This window comes from Rhagoletis pomonella, unplaced genomic scaffold (assembly GCF_013731165.1).
Source record: "Rhagoletis pomonella isolate Grant_MI unplaced genomic scaffold, Rhpom_1.0 Rhpom_scaffold_00002, whole genome shotgun sequence".
Lineage (NCBI taxonomy): Eukaryota > Metazoa > Arthropoda > Insecta > Diptera > Tephritidae > Rhagoletis > Rhagoletis pomonella.
This window is the reverse complement of record NW_023458556.1, coordinates 15,950,351-15,961,407: the sequence shown is the minus strand read 5'-3', so window position 1 is coordinate 15,961,407 and position 11,057 is coordinate 15,950,351. Positions and strand designations below refer to the sequence as shown.

General features: G+C 37.7%; 2 protein-coding genes across 2 annotated transcripts in view; one reads left to right on the top strand and one right to left on the bottom strand.

The window, feature by feature from the left end:
* Positions 1–8,071, top strand: part of LOC118734470 — a gene marked incomplete in the record, with an annotated part of 11,662 nt that extends 3,591 nt beyond the window's left edge. Inside the window, 8 exon segments of the mRNA XM_036464189.1 lie at positions 26–300; positions 970–1,153; positions 1,228–1,545; positions 3,168–3,371; positions 6,745–7,032; positions 7,105–7,400; positions 7,471–7,654; positions 7,740–8,071. Of these exon segments, the coding sequence (XP_036320082.1) occupies positions 26–300; positions 970–1,153; positions 1,228–1,545; positions 3,168–3,371; positions 6,745–7,032; positions 7,105–7,400; positions 7,471–7,654; positions 7,740–8,071 (2,081 nt within the window).
* An 868-nt stretch (positions 8,072–8,939) lies between these two features.
* Positions 8,940–9,323, bottom strand: LOC118734566 (the record flags this gene model as incomplete). Its single annotated transcript, XM_036464277.1, is given in 1 exon segment — positions 8,940–9,323. A coding segment is annotated over 1 exon segment (261 nt), but the record flags the coding sequence as incomplete, so codon positions are not given.
* Positions 9,324–11,057: the final 1,734 nt, after the last annotated feature.

The following is an 11,057-nucleotide window of genomic DNA, read 5'->3' as shown; positions in this document are numbered from 1 at the left end:
ATTATAAAACCAATTCTCATTGCAGCATGTAGAGAGATTGAAAAGGATCTTATGCCAAATTCAGTAGTTCATATACTTGGCGGCGAACCCGTAGCCTTTGCAGAGTATCCACATGTGGCTAAAATTGTCTATGACACAGATGACGTGACGTGCGGTGGTACATTGATCGATAAACGTTTCGTTCTGACTGCAGCTCACTGCATAGAAACGAGGGGCAGTAAAGCTTTGAAAGTCATTTTGGGTGTAACGGACTTTAATGATGCCGAACAATGGCAAACGCGACTCGAGGTGGATATTAAGGTGATTGTTGTAAATATTTTTTTTTTTTAAGAAGTAGAAGTTTGTAAGTTAATAAAAAATAATTTTTTTATGTAGTTCATACTTAACTGAAAATATATAAATCAATATTTCAAACTTTGCTTAAAATTTAAAAAAGACATCAAAAATTATAAGCTTAAAAAAAATTTAAAAATTCATCAAATTTCAACAAAACTTTAAACTTTTTAATTAAAATGCTTAAGAAATTTTCGAGTATGCAGTTTTATAGTCCGTTTAATTTTAGTATAATAAAGTGCAAGTTTGATGTAGCTCAAAATTTTGGTTGATGTTTTACAACTTTTTTTTCGTAGGATCCGCACAAGACCGTCGCAAAAAAAAATCGCAAACCCCAACAAGAATTCTAGCTTGCCCAATATTACTCTAAATTTGAATCGGCTATAAAACTGTAATACGAAGCTTTCTTAAAATTTTTTGTTAAAATGTTTGAAAATTTTATAAATTTTTCAAAACTTTGTAAACACTATTTATTATTACTATTACTATTTTATAATATAAACTACAACTAGTGTATATTAATTTTATTTTTTTTTTTACAAAATTCTACCTCAATTAAAAAAATAGTGGAGATAAGTTATTCGTGACCGCCCATTTATATACATATGTACTTATTTCCCTCCCTTTACATTGCAGGCCACCTACGTACACGAGAACTATTCAAGCTTTTTCAATTATTTTGATATTGGCTTGATTGAATTGGCTAAAGATGCTGCCTATAGTGTCAAGGTTTATCCAACTTGCCTGCACACTGATCTTACGGATCTGCCAGAGAACACCGAACTGATTGTGACCGGTTGGGGAGTCACCGAAAATAAGAGTATGCCACATTTATGAAATTTGATTTTTATATGAATTAGATTTTTCATTGGATATATTTTATTCGTTTTATAGCAACTTCAGCTCGCTTGTTGGCAGCCAAACTGAATGCGGTAACGCTTGCACAATGCAACATTAGCTATGCCGATCAGATGGATCGTCATTTACTTCATGGCATTGACGAGACACAGCTTTGTGCGTTTGCTCCGGGGCGAGATGCTTGTTGGGGTGACTCAGGCGGTCCATTGCATCTAGTCAAAGATAAATCGTTTGGCAATTATAGAGTTGTTGGTGTCGTTTCGTTTGGTTTACTTTGTGGCACAAAGTTACCCGGTGTCTATACTAGGGTGGCGGAATTTTTGGACTTTATCGAAAGCATTGTTTGGCCGGATGGCTGATGACTTTATAATATACGATGAGATATGTATACATATACATATGTATGTACAAAAATTTTACTTGGCTAACTTATACATTTTTATAAGTGATTTCCATGACTATATCTAGATTAAGTAAATATTTATATTTTTGAAAGCAAATGAAGATAAATACGACGATAAATATGTGGACTTTCATTCAAAATGAAGTAGTAGTTTACCTAATTCAGCAAAGATGTTATTTTTCTTGAAGAATAAACACAGTGTCATAGTAGACATTTCTATTATTCGGCTTTGTTTATTTGTACTTGAGAAAAGTCAATGCCGCCGAGAATGCGCAATTTGATATTCTATAATTCTTGGGTGTGGTACCGTCAACGCTACAGCAACTTTGGTCTGGTGGAGTGATCTACAAGTAAGAAAGCTAAATTAATTTGAAGTGCAATAAATTTGTGGTTTGTGAACACACCTGACCACGTTCAAAATTTATTGAGCAACAGTTTTTTTTAAAAATAGCAAAAAAATTTTAATAAAAAATATTGTATATCGATGGATTTTTTAATCCAGTGAAATTAATTTATGTTTAAAACTTTTTGTTTCTTTCTTGAAAAATAATATATAAGAAAAAAAATTATTTTTTGTTATCTACTGCAAAAAAAAAAATTTTGGTACTCTAAAAATCGGTTAGGTACGTTCTTTTTTTGGTAGGGTAAAAAATTTGTGAGTGACAACACTACTCGCAACCCGCTGGTGGTAGCAGAGGGAGGCCGCCACTGCGACGGAAAGACCAAGTAGAGGAGTACTTGGCTTCACTTGACGTTTCCAATCGGCTTGAGTTGGCTCAGAAGAGGAGCGACTGGCGTGCTACAGAGTAAAAGAAGAATATTTTCAGAAGCTTTCGTTTCAACGGTTAACACTTTTCATTCAATTCGAGCTCTTTATAAATGGCCCATATAACAACACCGAGAGTTATTTATGCTGTAGCACAGTGTTTTTCAATTCAATCTTACTCCTCTGTTTCAAGTAGTCAAAAATATCAATCGATCAAGAGACAGATCGGTTGTCTCAGTCTTCGCGCTGCATTGGAGCGAGAGAGTCGTAATTTTTTCTAGCAAAGTAATTTCGTTAATTCAAAAGCGGCTAACTCTTCGAAAATTGCAAATATTTTTGTACAAAAAATTTTGCTTTAACAATTGCAAACATACATAAGTGCACTTTCAATATACAGATAAATTAATTTTTATAAAAATCCAATTGAAAATGAAAGCAGCCGTAGTTGGCGTAGGTGAAAAGGCTTCAATCTGCGCTCGCAACTCAAATAAAGCTAAATAAATACATATAGACGATCAGTGATCTAAGCTATGTATACATATATGGACATAAACAATTAAGCTGACTTTGCATTCTTAGCGACGCTCCAAAAAGCGGACGCAAGCAATTAACAAAGTGCCAAGTGAGCAACAAATGGTGTAAGATAGATTATACTCGTATGTGCATATATGTCAATAGACATTTCCGACAGCTATTATTTAAGCTGAGAGTACGCCGAACAGCGTCTTTTAAGTTGCGAATTCATTCTCTGTAGGGGCTGAGCTCAAAAAAAATAGTTTTATTATTTTAATTTGCCGCGGTGATAAGATACGATTTTCTTTGCACTGCAGATTTGTTTAGTAAGCTTACGCTCTTCCCTTCCACGCGGCTCAGAAACAATAATGTTTATACCGTCCCTTGCATTGAGACGCGCAGCGAAATTTCGGATTCACGTGCTTGTATTAATAACTGCATTTTTTCGCATTTCGAATGCAATTCCGGTACCAGCCTCTAGAGGAACGGGCGCGGATGGTAAGTAAAGGAAGGGGAAAAAAATACACATAAAGTTGCATCACATTGAAAAAGAAAAAAAATTATGCGATAAAAGAAAGATTATTTGGGAAATGTTTAGTTATTGGCCCATCGTTTTTGGGGTGGGGGGCGGAGGGAGAGGGGGCGTGGCCCCCCAAACCCCCCTCATTCGAAAGGGGCCAGTCGCCACTTTACGAAAAGCCCCACCCCCCCTTGGGGACCTCCCACAGACCCCTAGGGAACCGTTTGAAAATGGGGTAAAAACGGCATTTTCCGAGGCAAACTGAGCAGTTTGAAGTGGAATATAACCCAACTAACAGAATCTGTGGGGTTTTTAAATAAAAGAAGTTATCCCAAGGTGGTTATCAGGCGAAAAAAGGAGGGCTAAACACCTTTCGCAGAGAACACCTTTGTGCGTAGGCGGCCTTCGGCCGCACTTAGGGATTATAACCCTCAGGCAGTAGAATTCTCCTTTCTGTGTAGCCAAAGAAGGGGGGCTGAACACCTTTTGCAGAGAACACCTTTCTGCGTAGGCGGCCTTCGGCCGCACTTAGAGATTATAACCCTCAGGCAGTAGAATTCTCCTTTCTGTGTTGCCAAAGAAGGGGGGCTGAACACCTTTTGCAGAGAACACCTTTCTACGTAGGCGGCCTTCGGCCGCACTTAGGGATTATAACCCTCAGGCAGTAGAATTCTCCTTTCTGTTTTGCGAAGAAAAGGAGCTGAATACCTTTTACAGAGAACACCTTTGTATATTTTTAATGCTTACAGGGTTATATCCTATTTTCTTTTGTCTCTCATTCTTTTGCATATTTTGGAGTTTGACAGCTGAACTACGCCATTTAATTTGCATATGCAACAAAAGTCAGACGCATGATTTAGAAGGTGTTTTTATTTAATAAATTGTGATTAATTGGTTAATATTAAAGTTATAAAGAAAGTTATAGCTCATCGAGTAAAGTGTAAAGTGAAGGAGAATATAAAAATATATTGCTGATGTAGCTGCTTTAAGGAGATTAGGAGTGATAAATTTACGCTAACTTCCGAATTTTACAAAAAAAGGGCATATTTCAAACCCAATTTGTAAATAAATTAGTGACCCAAAATTACAATAGTGGATGTTAAAATAATGGGTAGACCCTTGGCTACAAGTGTGTGCAATTTTTTTTTGAATCGGGTCACCCCTTTGGACGCAATACCCCGAAATAGGTGGGCCACTTACTAAACAGTACCCGATTATTTTCTTTAACTAGCTGTGTTATAATTTTACGCTGCCTGAATTTTATGAGAAGCTTTTCGATGGAAGAAATACTCTTGGAGGTTTGCCATTGCCTGCCGAGGGGTGACCGCTGTTATAAAAAAACTTTTTCTAATTTCAAATATTTCCCGGACCAGGGATCCAACCAAGGCCCTTTGGAGTAGTAGTACGCACCTCTAACCACTCAGCCATAGCGTCTGAAGTGGAAATAAGCTTTAGCTATCAATAAAAAAAAATGTAGTTTAGGTATGTATTTCTGCAAACTGCCATTACATGGGTGGTAGGCGTGGTTATTGTTCGATTTTGCCCATTTAAAACCCTTGGTCCTTAGCTCAAAAGAAATGCACGTCCCAAGTTTTGTTAAGATATCTCATTTTTTACTCGAGTTGTCGTGGACCTACGAAGGGACAGACGAAGAGACAAACATCACTAAATCGATTTCTATTTTCATTCTAAGTATTTTGGTATATATATGTCTCTATCTATCTCGATTCCTTTAGGCTGTCACAAAGAACTCCAAAAAAAGCAAAATAAATTTTGGAGGTTGCTAAATTTTTGGCCGTGCTTCTAATTTTGTAGTCAAAATCTTCCTGTTCTCACACACATGGAGAGAATTAAACCGTCGACTGATAGCTTGCTCAACCTCCCGGGGATTAGGTTCCGTAGAGTCCGAAGGACGTATATGAACCATACTTTCTTTCGAAGACATTGTAGTCCATTGTCAGTGCCTTTTACAATACAAAGATAAGAGAAAGAATGAAGGCATTCACCTCATGCATCATTTGCTTTCGCCATTGATAATGAGGTGGTCCAAGTATACCACCTCCGTTGTCCCTGTTAAACCGGTGCAACCGGTCCTCAATTGCTTCCCCCATTGCATTTTTTGAGGCTTTTTAGGGTCCTATAACAAATAGTTTTTAATAGAAAATGGTTAAATAAACAAAATTTCACATGCATTTTTGAACCACCCTAATTACTATAGTTCGAATTAATTTTATTCACCTACGCCTTGGCAAAAGTTGTCCATGGGCGCAGCACGTTCAAGTAAATGGTCACCTTTTTCGCAGAAATCCCAGTCAACTATTTATTTTCTTTATTGGACGGAGAATTATGGGAAACCAACCATGCGAGACAGCATTTTTTAGGGTGTATGTATGTTGGAGTATCACTTCGCTGAAATGTTCGCAAGGAATAGAAGCGAGAACAAAATGTGTCTCATAGCCTTCCATTAGTTTGAAATGTTTGAAAATTATAATTAATTAAAAAAGAACTGAAAGATAATTTTGCAAAATAAGTCAACGAAAGACTTAAGACACGAACTTTTCTTGCATAGAAAAATTTTTCCATAAATGGACAGTTCACCCCAATGATAAACGACCAGGAAATTGAGATGATCCAGTTTTCCTCTGGCTTATAATTAACACTGAAACGATTTTTAATCCCAACCCACAGACGCCACTCTCATTCATAACGTTAAGTTCTCAAAACTTTTTTCTCGTTTTATTCTCTACCAGAACGTTTCCCAGACTTTTGTTCTTATTTGATCCCCCTTGAAAAGGTTTCTTTCCCGAAATGTTTCCCAACCTTTTTCTCTCATTTTGTTCCCGTTCAAACTGTTCTCAATACTTTGGTTTCCGTTTCGCTCTTTTGTGGGAACGTTCTTGATGTTACATTTTGTTCTCGCGCAGAACTAAACCAAAACTGGGCAGGCGTTCTTGGTCCCCTGGGAAAAAAATGCAATAAAGTATTTTAAAAAACGTTAAGGTAAGACCAAACGTGAGTTTGTCACTGATTTTCATTTGTTTTACTTTTGATCTGAAAATATATTTTGTACTTATTTTACCTTGCTCTTTTCTAAATAAAAGCTGTATTGACTTTTAATAGTTTAATTGCAATTTTTAGTCACTGTATGAAAACTAAATAAAATAACACCGTTTATCCGGCTCTTTTCTTGATTTCAAAATCGTGAAGCAGTTTTTTTCAAATTGCAATTTTTCGAATAACGCGAAAATCGATTTTGGAAAAAAGTCGAATAATCGAACACACTAATAAGTACATGTTTTATTAATATGCTTAGTAATACTATATACTTATAATTTGTTTATTAACTTACAGAAGGCGACGCTTGTGTAGTGAAAGAGGGTGTCATTGGAAAATGTGCTCTACCCCGAAATTGTCCAGATCTCACAATGCAAATGCAAATTCACGGGCTTTCAAGAAAAGATGTAGTCCGATGTGGTTTCACAACGTATGATGAAATAATTTGCTGTCCCTTGAAAACGTCTACAAATGTGCTGGGAATTTTCAACACTACCGACAATTTCTTAAATGATAATAGGAATTCGAATGGCGTTAATAATACGCGAGGCGATTTTGGTGGACAGCAGCGAAAAGCACTAAAAGGCAGGCACATTTTAATTTAAAATATTCACTATTTTATCTGACATTTCATTAGTATATCTCTTTAATTTTTAGCTTGTCGCTTACTCGAGCAATATTTAGAGCCCTACACCGTGCCACTCGTCCTGGGCGGCGTACCGGTATCGCCGGGCGAATATCCACACATGGCTGCAATCGGCTATGCGTCGATCAATGCAGGTGGACCGCCCTATGAGATACGTTGTGGTGGCACGCTTATAGCTAAACGCTTTGTATTGACAGCAGCGCATTGTGTTAATCGTCGTGATAGCGTACCGGTTATTGTACGTTTGGGTGTTACCGATTTTAACGATGCCGATCAAATGAAAAATGCTGTAGATGTACCCATTGAGGTAGGAATGGGGTGTAGGAAGTATTTCTAAAGGGCAAATAATTATTCTTAAGTCTAATAACTCTAAACAGCTCGTACATATTCATAAGGATTACGATAGTCTGCAGAAGTACGATGACATTGCTATAATCGAGCTAAAAAACGAGATCGAATACTCATCTTTAGTATTTCCGGCTTGTCTGCATACAGAGGTGGCTGATCCGCCCGCAAGCGCAGCACTCAATGTTACCGGCTGGGGCACCACTAACTTGAAAAGTAGTCACGCATTAAAGAAATTACTTTCCTTCTGCTAATACTTAATAATTTAATTGTATTTTCCTTGTCATACATACATATGTAGCTCGCACGAAATCCGATGTCTTGCTGACGGCGCGCGTCAAAATCACTTCAGTCGCAGATTGTAACGCGTCCTATGCGCGCGAAGGCCTCTTACCAAGTCGCGGCATATTGGATTCACAAATGTGCACACACGATCCGAATTCGATCAGCGACGCCTGTTGGGGTGACTCCGGCGGTCCGCTTAATCTCATCCTTGACGAAAAATATCGGCGAGTACATGTCATCGGTATTGTGTCGGCTGGTAGTGGCTGCGCCAGCGTAACTCCAAGTCTTTATACGCGTGTTGCTGCGTATTTGGATTTTATTGAGGGCATCGTGTGGAAGGATTTATGAACAGTTTGTGTAGTTTTGTTAAATGCATTTACATTTTCTTACATTACTTTTTACTCATTATCCTAACTAAATATGTAAGTATGTTTTAGACATCTGTTGTCTGTTGTTTTAAGATGAAATAAATAAGAATTGTTAAATACCTATTTTTAGCACAATTTTCCCTTGTTATGTATTTATGCATTTAGTAGTATCAGACAGAAGTATAGGAACATTAATAAAGCCACTTGGCTGTCATCAAAGAACCAAGCACCAAATTGATCACATTGTGAAAGACGGAAGACGCGGCTCGGGTTACTTACTACCTTGTTGCAGCTACATATATACCCGGTGCGGATATCAAATATCGTCGTTTGAACTTTCTCTAAACTACATTTGTATGATAAGCAGGGGGGTGTTCCCGATTTCCGAGAGTTAATGAAATAATTGAACCAAGTTTGGCAGGAATCTACCGAGATACACCTTTTAGTCATAGAGTGGGCGGTGCCACGCCCGATACCTATAAGTCCATAGCAGTCTTATTTATTGTTAACAGATTGTTGTAACTATTAACTTGAAGTAAATTAGCGTCCTCAGTTATTGAAATATCGGAATTTTCCGATGTCTGAAATTTACCGTTATACGGGAAGTGGGTGTAAATTTTGTCTGATTTAAATAATTTTCAGCGAGTTTCTTCCTTGTATTAAGATTATTAAGTGCACCGAGTTTGGTAGAAATTGATGAATCGGTTACCGAGATACACATTTGCGGTCATAAGGGGGCGGCGCCACGCCCCAAAGAATAAAAGTTTTTGCTGGGATGTTCTCATTTTTAATGGGAAATAGAAAAATGTGCATAATTTTTCAATCATTTTAATTTACAGAAGAAACATTTATTTTAAGTACATACGTGGTATTTCTTTCTCAAATGCAATTAATAAAAAAAAATGCATTAGAGTACTTATACAGCAAATTTCTTCAAACAGGTACTTGAGATTTCATTGTGAATTCATTATTTAGCCTGATCCATAGTATTGTGCATTGTATGAGAATCCTTCCGTCTGCGTTGCTTCCAAAACAATAGAGATAAAGCGTTGACCAATGCCACCAGCCACTACATAAGCATTGCCTTCATTATTATCCTGGTTGCAAACGATTTCCACATAAGTAACGATGCTGCCAGCGCCCGATTGAGGGTAGGTCAGTTGAATGGTTACATCCTTCGCGACCTGATAAGTGAAAACATCGGCAGCCTGTGCAACCAAGCGATCACCTGAAATGTAGGAAAAGAAAATTTAGATAACACGACTGAAAATTTCTGAAGACAATGATTTTCGATACAGTGCTTATCATTATTACACGGCACCCACATATGTATGTATTGAAGTTTTAACTAATCGTTTTTTGTTATTCAATTTTCATTGTTTTTTTTATAAAAATATAGCTCTTTCTATAGTTACGAGAAGCACCTTAGTTTTATTTTTTTTTTAATTATAGATATGGAAGTATGTACATATATACCATAGAAATTGCCCTTAAAGTTCTGACAATTTCGGGTTAATTTTCTTTATTTGATAATTGTTTTATCGACTATAATTTTCAGCTCAACCCTTATTATTTTTTTAAATAAATATGAACCAATCAATATTTGCAAAAAAAATCTCATTCGCTTTATTTAGTCAAAAGGCTCTTTTTATATCCAAGAATTTGATTTTTACATTATTACACTTCAATTCGGGTGGCCTTCAACCTTAATCTACATGATGAACTTGAAAAAAATAAATAAAAATTTAATGTCGGGATGGGCGTGCTCGATTTCAGATCGATTTAGAGCTTTGAAGTAGCGAATTCGACGAGCTGTAGAAATCTTTTTGCAGGAAGGCTTTCATACACCGCCCTTATAGATATACCAGCGGTTATTGGAGCTAAAAGCAGGATTTAGCTTCTAATTGATTGGGTATTAATATAGTGCCCATTCCAATCATCATACCAAATTGCGATTAAAGGCAGGTTTTAACATGTAGGCTGTCTGTCGTCTGTGAACGTCTCTTTAGCCTTATTTTACCACGCACATTGGCCGCTTTATATGATTTAGGCTGCCAAAAGTAAATTTTTCAGAGTTAACTTACAACAAAACAAATGTATTGTCTGATAAGCAGGAATCCCGACAAACAATACCCACCACTCCCCGGCTCCTAGCACTGCGCGCGCGCACCTTACTGTACACTTTTTCATTATCGGAGCTTAGAGCGAAACAAACCAAACGTCTTGCTCGAGTGGAGGGACATCAGCATTGTCCCTAAACATAGTTCTGCATTCTCCTTCATTTTACGCACTCTGTATGTACATCGAAGAGCAGTATCATCTTTAGTCAATCAGCTTTGAAAGCAAAGGCATGTAGCATGAGCGATATAGCGGGTATAATATTGCACGATTTTATCAACTAGACTTGGCTCTGTATGGTATCAAAATGGGCCAATAGAGGACTTAAGTGTTCTGGTGGGGCCTGCCAGTTGCGACTTCATCTTAACTTAACCAGTACTGATTCGGTTTGCTGCCTTGAAAAAGTTTTTGACCAACCTTCTCGTAAAGCTTCGGCCCATCCGTGTAAAACTTTACCGGAGCTTCCTTCCAACCACTGCCCCCTGTCCACTCATCTCTTAATGTTATTAGGGATGAAATCGTAGTTTCGAGGATAGTCGTGTGTCCAGACCCCGAGTCAGTCTGGTTACTATTGCCGAAGCTGATTTACCGGCGATGTCAACGGGCTTTGTGGTAAGCAAAATGTTAAGGGTCAGGTTGGGTGTAGTCCTAAGTGCCTCACTGATTGCAATGAGGCCAGCTCGTTGCGTTCGCTGCAACCTACGGACTTATGTAGCATTCAGTGCATTCCTCTAGACTGCATAAAACATAATGGGAAGGGGCACCATATTGCGGCGTGCCCCCGTTAACACTGCCCTGGACGATGGTACCACACCACTCCGCTGCGACAACTCTGTCACTGATCATGC